At 36.7% G+C, this 14477-nt stretch overlaps 1 protein-coding gene across 4 annotated transcripts in view; it reads left to right on the top strand.

The window, feature by feature from the left end:
- Window positions 1–14477, top strand: part of LOC145670295 (uncharacterized) — a 244463-nt gene that overhangs the window by 161758 nt on the left and 68228 nt on the right. For 3 of the 4 annotated variants that reach the window (XM_081738762.1, XM_081738760.1, XM_081738758.1), the window contains 3 exons: window positions 4721–4822; window positions 6383–8092; window positions 10248–10379. In XM_081738762.1, coding sequence (XP_081594888.1) covers window positions 4721–4822; window positions 6383–8092; window positions 10248–10379 — 1944 coding nt within the window. The remainder of the gene's footprint in view (window positions 1–4720; window positions 4823–6382; window positions 8093–10247; window positions 10380–14477) is intronic. The other variant, XM_081738759.1, reaches the window with a different exon arrangement.

Here is a 14477-nt window from a genome sequence, read left to right as displayed (position 1 = left end):
CAGGTCCCCTTTTTTAAGAGCCTTCCAAAGTCTATCTGTGGCTTCACCAAGCAGAGAATTTGCAGATTCTTTGGTCTCACTATACTTCCTCTTCCTTCACTAAGCTGGCTTTCAATTTCTTCTATGTTCTTAGCACTTCTTGCAGTTTTTGTTCTGCTTTTTTCAACTTCTCTTCCTCTTCTCTAAGTGTGGCACTTCTTTCCTAGGCTAGTCGCTATTCCTCCAGAAACTGTTGGTAATGCTTATGAGCATTTTGACCAAAGTAATCATCTTTTTAGAAATTGGAACGATATAAGGCTTGTAGCCATAAACCTGTAAGGCATCTTTCATAATCAAAGTACTGTTTAAGGTTCTACAATACATCTGAGTCTTTTCATCTGTCAGAGCATTTTTTGATACTGAAAATCTCCTTTCAATATCTGCATTACCATGAGACAGGCAGAGTTAAGCTTTTATTACTTTACTTACTAGGGAAGATTTTGGTGAACCATCCGCCTTCTTAAGTCCCATAAAAAGAGCCCGGTAACTGTTAATACGTGCAGAAGTAACTTCACTTCCAGCAGGTTCATGCTCAAGCTGCAGACATTTCCATTCGTCAACAAGTTGATCATCTGGCACTGCTACAGTTCGGATGTATCTGCAGCTACTTGGTGATTTTCTAGCCTCAGGATTGAGAAATGCTAGTGCTCGTGTTTAATGTGAACAGAGTGAGTCATTGTATTTTGCACCAAATGTTTACCACCTAAAATATAATGTGCTTATACACTCTTCAAGAACTGTTGAGCATCCACTTCTCCTAGTTTAGTTAGTTCTTTTCTTGTTTCGTCTGAAATTACAATTTGTTTTAAAGACATTAAATTATCGGATTTACACAACCTACAATTGGTCCAATCGTATGACGCTGACTTCACTTTATTAACAGCAACACATTTAGACACTCTGCTTGCGATAGTTCCAATGACATCTAATAACTCTGCGTGTAAAATATGAACCAGCGGAACTTCACTCTGAAAACGATGTGTAAATTTCTCATATAACTTGGCAGAAGACAATGTAAAGTGCAACTGAGCTAACATCAAAGGCTTCTTGAGTACTACAATATCCTCACAGACTGCTTGTCCAAAACAACACTTTTCTTTGTAGATGGACTGTACTTATATTTGACACTTGTATATCATTGTATAGTCACGGAGACTTAATAGGTGTACTTCATTTGTTTTTGAGATATGAATTTTGTTTGCTCGTATACATCAGTTAATTGAAACTTACGAAATAATCACCTTAGAGAGGGAATTCTCGAATCGAAGGCTACGAGACCATGCTCGAATTTACACTGCGACATAGCGAAAGGCATATCTAGTTCTGATATTGCCTCAATTTACAACTAATTAAATTAGGATTCCCCCTTATTTTGCAAGTACGAATTCCCTTACTTTTCCAGATCATGATTTATAAATTTCCGATTCTACATATAATGTAAAAAGGCATCTATATTTTCCTCTTGCTACAGGTTGACTCCGCATAAACATTTATAGAGACGTTAAGCCGTAACATTTTTAAGTTGGAATGTTAAAAAATCTTCTGTAGCGAAATAAAGGTTTAGAAACTGGATTTGAGAAGTATAAATCCATACTTAAAATTCTTTTACTTTTCCAGGTTTTTAAAGATTTCTATGACTATGATCAAATTCTATGACTTTTGAGTTAGATGAATTTCCTCGCTTTCCCGGTTTACCGGGTCGATGGGAACCCTGTTAAATAGAGAGAGATGGTAACCTGTTGCAAATTCCCTTGTAGTTAACAGAAAGCGGTAATACAAACACAGAAGTCTCTCCCTGGCAACCTCCCTCTAGGGAGACAGAAATTCCTCCAACCTTCCACACAAACACACACGCACATTGACTATATTTATTATCTCGTATTTATGTTATTTTCTACTCATCATCATTATTATTTTCTTTTATTTAATTACTGACATTTTCTAGTGCATTGGCCACAATCCAAACAATATGACTAAGTAAGGATAAAAAAGAGACCTAGTAGACTAATGTTTCAAAAATAGAGACTTTTGCCCAAAAAAAGATACTTTTAGATGAAAAAGAGACTCGCTCCGATGCCTGCAAAATGCAACTTACCTGATCAGCCCTTGGACGCCAAGATCGGCTCATTTTTGACCCATGCATATTTTTCCTAAATAAATGAGATGATGTTTACCAGAATACACGCAACAGCTATACAACTGAATATTTTACATAGCACAACACACATACCATACACCTGGCGAATAAGCCGAGTTATGAGGCACTTGTTCTGGAAAAGAAAAGAAAAAATCATTTCTTACAATTTTAGGGGGTGCGGCATTGAGTTGATTAATTTTTTCCTATCCAGAGAAGAAAGGAAAGCCCTCAATGATCTCGAGCAGATGACAACATCCTAATATTACCAGCAGACATGGGGAATGCGACCGTCATTCTTAACAGAAAAGACTACCACTCAAAATTGGCATGCCTACTGGACGATCCAACATACAGAAAAATTAGCAGAGATCCAACCAAGGCCATCGAAAGGAAAACCTCCAGATTAATACAAAGTTCCAGTTCGAATGAAGAAGAAAAGAAGAGATTTAAACCTTCCGGTTCAATACCACCAAGGATTTATGGTCTTCCGATGATGTACAAGAAAGAAGTTCCATTACGACCCATAGTTAACACCACAGGAGGCCCCATGTACAACCTGGCCAAGAAATTAACAGGACTACTACAGCCACTAACAGGAGAGTTTACGCACCATATCAGAAACATCAGCCATTTCGTACAATTACTACACAGCATCAAGACGAACTCAGAAGACATACTCCTCAGCTTTGATGTGGTTTCTTTCTTTACGAGAGTACCACTAGAAGATTCTGTTAAACTCCTGGAATCGCACTTCAACAAGGATATAGTACATCTCTTCAAACACACCCTAACGTCTACCTACTTAGTTACCACGACAATTTCTATGAACAAAGCGATGGTGTGGCAATGGGCTCTTCTCTCACTCCAGTAATAGCGAACTTCTATATGGAGCATTTTGAACACAAAGCACTAGAAGCGGCAACATATAAACCTAAAGTATTCTACAGATATGTAGACGACACATTCGTTATATGGTCCATGGCAGATAGAAACTAGATGAATTCTTGCAACATCTGAATTCTATACACCGCAACATTCAGTTCACAATGGAAACAGAAACAGAAGGAAGACTTCCGTTCCTGGGCGTACTCTTATAGAAGAAACCAGATGGAAGTCTAGGCCACTCAATCTACAGGAAGCCCACGCACACCTCTCTACCTCGATGCTACCAGTTTTCATCATCCTGCACAGAAGATGGGGGTGTTAAATACTCTAATACACAGAGCATACTAAATAGCAGATGCAGATAATATAAGCATAGAACTATCTCACCTGAGAACGGTATTCAAATTCAACGGATATTCGTCGAAACAGATCAGGACAGCTATGAGAAAATAGAGTAGCAGAAATTGCACCACAAAAGAGGACAATACGGCAGACAAAGAAAATATTGCAGTTATTCCATACATGGAAAAAACCTCCAACCAACTAGCAAGACTACTGAAGAAATTCAACATCAAGACTACACTGAAGATCTAGAGTTTACTATCAACCGCAAAAGACCTATTGGGATTAAAGACACCGCGCATCTATAGGATCACATGTGAATGTAACGCCACTTACATAAGTGAAACGGGAAGGAATATTAAAGACAGAATGAAAGAACACCAGCAACACACCAGACTGAAACAACGTGAAAAATCTGCAATAGGCAAACACTGCGTACAATACAATCATACGGCTGTGTGAGACCAAATTGAAGTTCTAAAGAAAAGCAAACCGTTCTGGAACAGGAAAATACATGAAACTCTATTCATCCGTACACACAAGCCCTCCATCAACAGAGACAAAGGTTATCATCTACCTGACATCTGGCTCCAGCTTCTCAGTACGGAAAGAACCATCAGCCAATCAGAAGAACAGTTTCCACCGGCAAAATCAGAGCACGTCATTGGGCAATAACAACCACCAATAGAAACGCAGCAATTTCTTAAGACTACGATATAAATTGTACGACCAGCACACTCCAACACATAGCTCTGAAGATGTTACCGCTGTATTGTAACGAAAGCTCAGCGCAGCAACATTAACTCTGGCAGCAATCCCGAAAACATTGGATTAATAGTAGACGCCAGCAAAACTTCAAGATCATCGTGTATTTTAATAGTTGTTTGTTTACATTTATCTTTCACTCGCATGTTACAGCAGAAGTCGAATTGTACTGAGATAATAGTTGGGTTTTATATTATGGTAATGCATTATCACACTGATATACAAATAGTGTTAATAAAAGAAAAGCGACACCATAACTGATGTTATGTGCTATGCGCATCAGGTCATTAAAAGACTAAATCTGTGACGTAGGGACTTTTCCCCGTGGTACACGTCTATTCACCAAACAAATTATAGTTTAATGATCGTGAAAGAAAGATAAATTGCCATTTTCTTTTCAAAGCTAATAATCATAATACATAATAATAAATAAAGTGTTACGCTACCTTCCAAAATATACTTAATATTGTTGAACTTGATTTCTTTTTCTTACTTTGAACTTCTCTTACAACTACTTGAAAGAACATTGTTACATTGTCTTTTATTTTATAGCTGATATCCCGTCTCTCGAACGAAGTATAGATGTTAAACCGTTTAGCCCTAAGAGGGAAGAACTGCCAGTGTCGGAAAAGCCTCTGGGATTTCCTTTAACAGGTATATACATATCACTACTGATACCGAAGTGTGTTAGTATTCTGTAGTAAGCAACATATATCAATTGTATGTATAAAAAGCGCTTCGTATGCAATGTACATAGCAGAGTTTTTATTCAGAAATAGAACTTGCTGTATTTACGTAATTGCACATCCAAAAGTAGATGAGTTACATGTTGTGTAAACGATAGATACCGTTGTAAATAAAATAAATACGAAGCAGTTAATGACACGCCCATGTTGGATTGCGGAATTTAGTTTCGTCTATATCTATAGGACTGCTGGATGCTTAGCTTACATTGGTATCGAATGGTAAATCGCTTGCTGTATGCATCGTTGTCATTGAAATTATATTCGTTGTGTTAGTACAGTTCCAAATGCTTCATTAATTTTTAGGTGCAACAAACATACGTAATTTAGGATATTGTATTTTTGCACCCTATTTCTTATTTATTTTTCCATATTGTTTTGAATAAAAGAAATTACTCTGTGTCATATTTAAAGATTATTTCTTTTGTCACTATATCACATGTCAAGACCTCTTAACCCACATCTAGCCCTTAAAAGTAGTCTTTCTTATGCATTGAGAACAAAGGGGACAAAAAGTTTTCTTTGTAATATAAAGCTTCTGAAAGACTTATCAGTTACCACACACACAAGCAAGCTTCATATATATTCTTAAGTGAAGAAAAAAGTCTGATGTCCAGGATAATTCGATGACGTGGGACGGTATACTGAAGAATGGAAAGGGGTTTAAATAAATGATTTTGTTTCTATAGTGCCACACAATAGATGCAACTTCCTTTGTCTGGATTTATAGTATGAAATATATATAATTGTAAGGATTTTAACGCTTTTCTTTATGATGGGCATAATAATAAGCATTTGAACTGAAGTTGTTCGTTGACAAGTACTTTTGCTGGAAAGGTGTAGTGATGGAGAATGGAGAGTCAGGAAATACTATGCGTTTTCAGGAAATAGAGTAAAACTGGAAATAGAAATAACTTTTAAAAACTATAGTCTAAAGATTGAGGTGACTGTAGAAAGTGGTTCTGATATCGACTACGAGATTCAATATGTGCATTTCCAAATTACTTCATCTTGCAAAACAATATCAGTATATTGTCAATACTATGTTTGTATTTAATTTCCAAACCTCTGATAATATTTATGAAATAACTAGGTAATAAGACTTGTTTTGATATGTATGTGGATAAGCATTAGAATTTCGATCAAATGCTTATAAAAGCAAGCACTCACTGATTTGTAGATTTTTATTTGTTATATTCAAGTTTAAATTGTAAATAGCAATTGCTTTATTAAGCAATATATTTTATTTGCTACAGCAAAAGATACAACACAGATGTGCATGATCGTAATATTTGTTTAATAAGCGAACTATCCATTTACTAATAAATATTAATATAATTACATTTCGGTGATACGCAAAGTTCCTTCAGTTTAAATAGAACTCCTGCTGAGACTTCTATATAGTAACTACAAAAAATTATCTTAACGTCTATTAAAGAATACTATATTGCTATATAACCTGTCTTTCCAGGTCCTGCAGCTAAAGATGAACCATTTTTACCTCACGGGGACATAGACGAAAGACTAGTTCCGCCACATCAAGTCCTCCCGCCTCATACTGGTCCTTCGATTCCCCTACCAGGATCCGGACCTGTAGTTACTCAAGGCTTAGGTTTAGCGCCAAGTGGAATTCCTAGTCAGATGTCCCATCAGCCTCTTCCAGGATCTCAAGGATTGCCACCACCTAGTGTGCAACCTCAACCTGCTGCACAACCTGCACCTAGTGTACAACCTTCTCCGATGCTTATGAGTGGACCATTAGGAGCGCCAGCATCTGTGCCTCCAGAACCACCAGTACCTCCTAACTTACATCCTCATTCTAATTCAGCTGAATTAGTCCTGCAGGGTGGCCCGTCATTACATGTCGCTTCTAGGGGCATTCCTCAACATCCTGTAAATATTCCTTCTAACACTAGTACTGTACAGCAGCCATGGGATGATCATCGCAGACCCTGGGATAGAGAGCCTGGGCCTTGGTCCTCTCAAGATTCTCGTGGACCACCAGTTTCTCTACCATCTCAGGTTCCGCTTCATGGTGCTGTAACGCACATCCCTTCTGGTATACCCCCTCGTGGGCCTTTGAGCCGTCCACATCCTTCGATGCCTCCAACGCAATCCATGATGGGACGTGGCCATCCTGCTCTTCCTCCTGGAGGTCGTCCCTTCCATCCTCAGTACGTTCCTCCAACGCATTGTATAGACTTCGGAAGGCCAGATAATCCACGTCCCTATGGTCCAGATAAACATTTCGGTATGTGGAGACCTCCGCTGGACAGTGAAGACAAGATGCGTAAATATCCATTTGACGGACGGTTCAATCAAATCCCCTTTAAACCACTTGAAGAAGAGCTGCCACTCGCTGATCCTTTAGACCTGGAGGAGATAGCACGCGATTCGATGAAGACTATAAGCATTGATAATGTACCTAGGGAGATACGCTTTTATGGAGACACTGCAGTTATAATGATGCATTGGGATGATCCTCGAGAAGTGAGCTTTCAACCGGGCACTCGTCACCGTGTAGTGTTCGATGAGAAAGAAGTTTGTGTGTGTAATATTGGTGATAATTACAAAGAATTTGTGGTGGCTGGAGAGAGACATAGTATTAAACTAGGTGCGCCGACGAGAGAACTATATATTGACGGAAGGTGGTATGAGTGTTATTTCGGTGGTTCGGAAATTAAAGTCGAATTAAATGGAAAACTTCATGTTGTTAAACTAGAAGGACCTCCTCCGGTTGTAAGTATTGGAACCGATAGAAGAACGGACCTTGTTGCGGGTAAAATCAATTTAATTATTGATGCTCGAGATATGGTTCCTGTCTTTTTGGACGCTAAGATTCAAAGATTTGATATTGAAGGAAAGCCACATACGTTGAGATTTGTTGAAGCACTTAGAACAGTTATAATAAACGGAAGAAGGTTTAAAGTTGATTATGGTGGTTTACCTATGCCAATAGTAGTTTATGGTAGAAAACATTTTATCAGATTTTCAGTGTTGCCGAAAGGTATAAGGCCTGGTTATATTAGTATTGTAAACATGGAAGGTGGCAGATTGCCTTCCCCGCCTCCAGAAGAGGGCCCCACCGAAAGTTTAGAAGGCTTTGATGATGATAAACATGATCATCATCTTGAAAAGTCACAGGCTTTTACGGGTCATGAACCAGTGCTACCGATGATTGGTAAGTTATTTTATTGTTTCTTTCTGTAATATGCTGTGAGTTACTGAAGTTATAACGTAGTCAGATTATTCAAGTTTGTACAACTGGTCAAAAAGTTAAAACTACATCGTAATAGATTTCTTTTTTAATATTTTCTGAATGAACATATTGCTGTATTGCTTTCTGTTAGCTTAAATTATGTCTTTGACGTATGAAATTATTAGTTTCTTTTTTTCCTAGAATTTAGTTAGTAGAGAGACCAGTAAATTTATGCTTTGTAGACTGTAGCTAAAGTCTTTGGAATAATGGTAGGAGAGTTTATTTGTGTTCCATTATTAAAATACCTTCATTTGTCGCCGGATTCTTGTTTATAGTATTAAAGAATTTGTGTGGGGGGAGGGGAGATGCCTGATGAAAAATCGAAAACTCGAATCTACCTAATTATTAATCAGTTGAGTAGTTTTTCCTATATCTGAAGTTCGATATATTTTTACTTGTTTGTAATTTATTTACTGCTAATCTATTATTCAGGATAGGTAGCGTATAACCATAAAACAAAAGAAAACTGGGAAGTTACATTTGTAACTAGGTTTCAAATGCACTGCATGTAGAAGAATTCTTTCGAAAAGTTCCTCACCTTTCATAGGCTAAACAACATTTCTGTGTCTTTCACATGTGAAATTAGATGGCTTGTATACTTTCACATAACCAGGACTGTTGTTAAATTTTTCAATGGCGAAGAAATTCTTTTAAGTAGACAAACAGCAAAAATCAGGAAATTGATTTCTGTCAGGAAAAATCAGGAAAAGTATCGAAAAATTCTTTAATGTAAGGGAAACCAAGTAGTCGTTCTCGGTAAATGAAGGTAACTTTGAAGTAATAAGGTTATTAAGGACTTAAAAGATCATGTAATACAATACAGAAGGATAGATTACAGATGCATTAAGTTACATCAAGGTGTGTTGTGCCATGATTTGTGGTTCGGTTCTTAACTCTGAAATCAGTTTGAGTTACAGCATCTTGAATCCCTTAATGTAGTCAGTGTGGCGTCTCTGACCTTTCGAACTGAAATACGTGTCTTTTAGCTTGCTTAAAAGACGAAGTTCTCAATTCAGCCCTTATATATATATATGTTGTGCGTATGTAGGCTTAACTCTTCGACACAGATGCGCCGATTTTAATTATACTTTTTTTTCTTCCTTTGAAATAATAATCTTTTCCGGTTTTTCCATATAAATTTTATAAGGATCTAACTAGTTTTCGGAGCTAGACCATGAAACTCGTCAACGATTGAGTGTTATTGTCATAATGAACCGACTTCACTGTGTTCATACTCGCATACCTTCAATTATAGATGTATTGATTTTGATTTTCTTTTCTTGTGTCAGATTATACTTTTTCGCAAGTTCCATATGAATATTATCGTGATCTAATGACAGTCTTTAGAGTTAGACCGTGAAATTTCTCAACAGCTGATAATTTCAATATCATGTGTATGTTAAGGTATAATTCCGTATTGCGTAGACCGATTACAAATATATATGGGTTACGTATGTTTATAGGAAGTTAATGCCCTATTTTTAGTTTAGGTATGTAACTATATAATGAGGGTTACGAAAAAGTGAAAAAATAAAACTTTTGTCAGGAAAAAGGTAAACCTTTGTTAGGAAAAATAGTTTACAAAAATCTGTGGGAACCCGGAAAATATCTATCAAAACTGAACTAAGTGATTTGGGCTATGTAATGTAAATGTGTTTTTCCAGCCAAATTTCTGAGAATTCCATTGTTTTTGTACTCAACAATATCTTTCCTAAAAGGCGGAGAAGCATAATAATAATAATTCGTGTCATTTTCGTATGAGCACATATCTTTTTTCCAAATCCAAAATTATTTCATTTGTATTTCCCTTTCTGAGGTGTGTTCATCAGTCAACGTCGCTTTCAGGTGGTGTATAGGCTATGAAAGTACAATTTCAGTTTCACACCTATCAGTTGAACTTCTGTGGATCTATTTCCACGATCGCATTCTTTTGTCAGTGTTATGTTACGATGCTCAACTTTCTGTGAATGTTCGTTTCACGGATTTTATTTTTTTGTTAAATACTTGCCGTAAATTTTAAGTACAATCGCATCTTACCTTATATTATTTTGTAATAATAACTTGTTTCTTTTAAAAGGATCCAATGCGCGAAGAACTAGAAAGAATTTTGGTCCTGGTAGAAACTCACCCCAGACAACAGATGCTGAACAGGCGCATAATTCGCCAAGCCATGATGGTGTACAACATAAGAGTTCGAAATCACATCGACGTGAGTACATGTTTATTCGTGAAGGGAAATATGATGTACCAGGTACAGTCTTGTTCAAACAAACTTGGTCACCCACCTCTTCGAAAAGCTCCGTACGGTAACCCACATATGAAATTAAATAATGTTGATTTTCGTAGGCCAATTGATATCTTTATGTAGAGGCAAACTCTTTAAATTTTGTGCGTACAGTTGTCAAGATAGTATGTAGCCACGGTGGTGTTATATAAAATCTCAAATAACACCACATGGGAGATGATGGTTAACACTTCCATTCTAGGATTTTATAAAAAAACAAATCGAAAGACCTAGGTTGCATGAATGGAACTCGAACATTCATAAAAAATAGAAAATAAATGTGCTGGTAAAGTGGCTAGAAAGGGATAGCAACAAGATGATTAACTTAAGGAGTAAGTTATTCAAACACAATACCTTTGCTTTTCAGTCCATCATCTCCAGTTCGGAGGATCATAGTTTCAAGCTGACAGCCAACGGTTCTCCAATCGCAATCACGACTCTTGTCAATTCCAGGTCGAAAGAGCAATCAAATAAAAAGCCAGGGGCTACGAAAAAGGAAATGGATCAGCCCTCAGTGCTGTTCGACTCGAATCTTCACCCTGAAATAATTGGTAACTGCGGCGATAAACGTAGTCTCTTGTCTGACACATTAACTCAGCTTTGAGAACTTAGAAATAAGCGTTTTCAGATTGCCACATATCAACCTGTCGCTCCCACAATCTCAACCGTCACTCGGCCATGAAAACTCTTTACCTCTGGTTTTTTTTTATCACCCGGAAGACAAATCCAGTGCTGATGACGACGAAAATAATCACTGCCCTTGAAAAGTTAAGAACAATCGTATGATAAAGGAATGCGTTAGGAAAGGAAAGAATCCTGTGGCTTTATTCCATTAGATTACGGTGTTAAAATAATAACTACAAAATATTTCCTTGTTTCGGTGAATAGGTGTAACTCGGTGTTTTCGAAGTAAACGATGATGATTCAGTCTAGTGTCCAAATCTAAGTAGTCTTTCATGTAAATATTCAACCCTTCACAATAGTCTTTTACAGAGAGATGGGTGGCCAAGATTTTTTGAATATGACTAGATTCTGTATGTATCGAATTCAAGGTGCATTTAGAAGTAATTTATGTTTAAAATGATGGCCAGAGTTGTTAACGTTATGTCACATCTACTGAGGAAGAAAATATCACTTTCCCGTGTATTCTCATTTTTAGATGCTGACTAAGTAATTGTGATTGTATTTAAATTGATTGCTTATTTTGAATACTAAATATGAGGGTGGATCGAAAAAAACTTTTTCTTAGTTTCCGTGTCGCTATACCGCTGAAAAGTTGTGGTTAGTGATGACTTGAAAAATAAAAAAAGAAGTGTCGAAATCAGTTAATATCTTCCGATCGCGCAAAGCGTCTGAAAAATTTTAAACACGAAAAACTTAATTTTCTCGTACTCTTTATTAAATAAAATACTCTCGTATTTTTTACGCTATAATGATAAAACAGTACAACATGCCTTATTTAATAATCAAAGCAGTTGTTTTATGAACAAAGCAGGCGCAAAGTCCATGAAGTTTAAGAAAACTTTTTTTTTTTTTTTTTTTTTGAAAAAATTAAAAATTATAAACTGCGATATTTTTAATGCCTTATAGTGCTGATGTAATAACATGCTTTCTAATATGTTTTTTAATGTTTAATGTTTTAATGAGAGAGTTCCAAGGTTATGACATATAATTTCCAAAGCTAACAAAATGTGCAGCTCTTCGCTTGTTTTTATATATAAAAACAACCCAGAGGAGGCGGCTGCACTTCGAGTTCCACCCATACCCTTCCCATCCACCCAGCCATAAAAGATGTGTACTATTTACAATATTTACATATTTAAATTTGTTTTTCTTTTTTGAAAGACTTATAAAATTGAAGCGATTTTATAGTCAGATTTTGTTCTGAACTCAGGCATCAAAGATCTGGATTTCAAGGTTGCTCTGATGTAACCATCTCTTGATTTGGATCCGCATACTTTGAGCGAAGCTTCTGTAACTAGCTTCACGCATCGCTCCACGGCTTGCGTATGGCAGGGGAACTTCTTGATATACCCATCTGGTATTTCACCTCGTTGAATGAAAGAGTTGATGTCGTTGTTTGAAACTTTTCGAAGAAGAGGTGGAGAAGAATACTTGGCTTCACTCCAGTCAATCATGTCAATGTGATCTGAGGTTTCAAAATGTACAGTTGGAGTAAGAAATGTTCTGATAGTTTTTCCTTTTGAATCAGACTGCCTGGCTTTTAACACTCTTTTAAGCCCTAGTTCTCTAATGTGCTTCCTCTCATCAAAAGTCATGGCTATTAAAATATTTTCGGGATGGGCAAAGAACGAGTTCCTTTCAATGACGGGGAAAACAACTTGCTTCAAATTGTCAGGCAAGTATCGAGATGTTTCAATTGTTCTATATACATGAATAGGTCCACTTATGAAGGTATTGCTGTTTTTAATTTCAAACCACACAGGCATCTAAGATTTCAACTATGGTTTTTAACACATTTGAAGGATTTGCTTCACTTATGTATAGTCTGAGAACTCAATTTGCACAAGTGAGTCATCTGGAATGTGAAAGTGGTCCGAGATCACGAATTGATAAATCACTTGGACATATGCCACTTTTGACCGCCTGACATACATCTAAAAGATATCTCTGGTCTTTACTCAAAGAATTTCTGTCAACTTCTGGAATTACACAATCTATTGGTTGAAAATCTATCACTGACAGTTTCTCACACCCACTTAGATTATTTCCAATTGGTCCAGAAAATATTGTGGGGCCAGCTATTCCTCTATCCAGATGTTGAAAAAGATGACGGAAAGATAATTCACTGAAATCGAGTAGGCAAATAGGCCATTGCAGAGGTCGCCCAACATGGATCTCAAGATGACGAATAACACCATTTTTCCAGCCAGTATTTGTATTAGTACCATCACAACCTATGATATCCAAGTCTTCCACTGAAATTCCTTGTTCATTAAGGCAAGACACAATGTCTTTAGCAGATCCAGGGCTCGGCGACACATGGCCAATGTATGCAGAACCAGGTTCTTTGATGAGCGAGTAATGGTAATCCTTAATAGTACGACGAAATTGTTTGGATTCAATCTTATCTATAACCAAGGTGTCATCCTTTCTTCCATCAAAATAAAGACCACGCAGTTTATTTAAATCATTTTCACTGGTGTTTTGAAAGTGACTTCTAATTTTGCTCCTTTCCCTTCTAATTTTACACCCGTCAATAACCATAAACGTGTCTGCTTTGGTTATTATACCAAAGTCTTCTAGCACATTGGATGCTATAGCAGAACCTGCACGGCACTGACTCAATATCGATCGTAGGTTAATGCTGTAGCTCCTAGTTTAATTCTCATATGCTATGGAGAGGAGATTCCTTTTTCTCGGAGTCATTTGGTTTGTATTCAGGTTCAATTTCAGAACACACTTCGGCGTAACAACTTGGCTCTTTCACAAGTAAACAATCAGGGTTATCTCTATTTAAAGTAAACAATCAGGGTTAGAAAGTATAGCTTCTTCTTTCAAGCCTACGTTTCAACTTTGATGCTGAACAACTTGGCTCTTTCACAAGTAAACAATCAGGGTTATCTCTATTTAAAGTAAACAATCAGGGTTAGAAAGTATAGCTTCTTCTTTCAAGCCTACGTTTCAACTTTGATGTCTCCTTCCGATCCAAAGCACTAATTTTTCCTAACCCATGCTCCCTCTGAAGATATAAGAATTTTCGCTCAATGACAGGAATCTTGTTAGGTTTCTCACACGTGCGCGATCGGAAGATACTCTCTAAAAACATATAACATGTGTTTTTCTTATTAAATATTACCAGTTGTAACGTTTTATCACTATAGCATTAAAAATACGAAAGTATTTTGTTTTCATAAAAAGTACAAAAACATTAAATTTTTCGTGCTTTTAAAAATTTTTCAGACTCTTTGCGCGATCGGAAGATATTAACCGATTTCAACACTTTTTATTTATTTATTTATTTATTTATTTTTCAAGTCATCACTGACCACAACTTTTCCG

The sequence above is a fragment of the Thermobia domestica genome, chromosome 14 (genome assembly GCF_964235325.1).
Source record: "Thermobia domestica chromosome 14, izTheDome1.hap1.1, whole genome shotgun sequence".
Taxonomy (NCBI): Eukaryota; Metazoa; Arthropoda; class Insecta; order Zygentoma; family Lepismatidae; genus Thermobia; species Thermobia domestica.
Note: the sequence above shows the minus strand (reverse complement) of the source record. Positions and strands in the feature narration are given on the sequence as shown.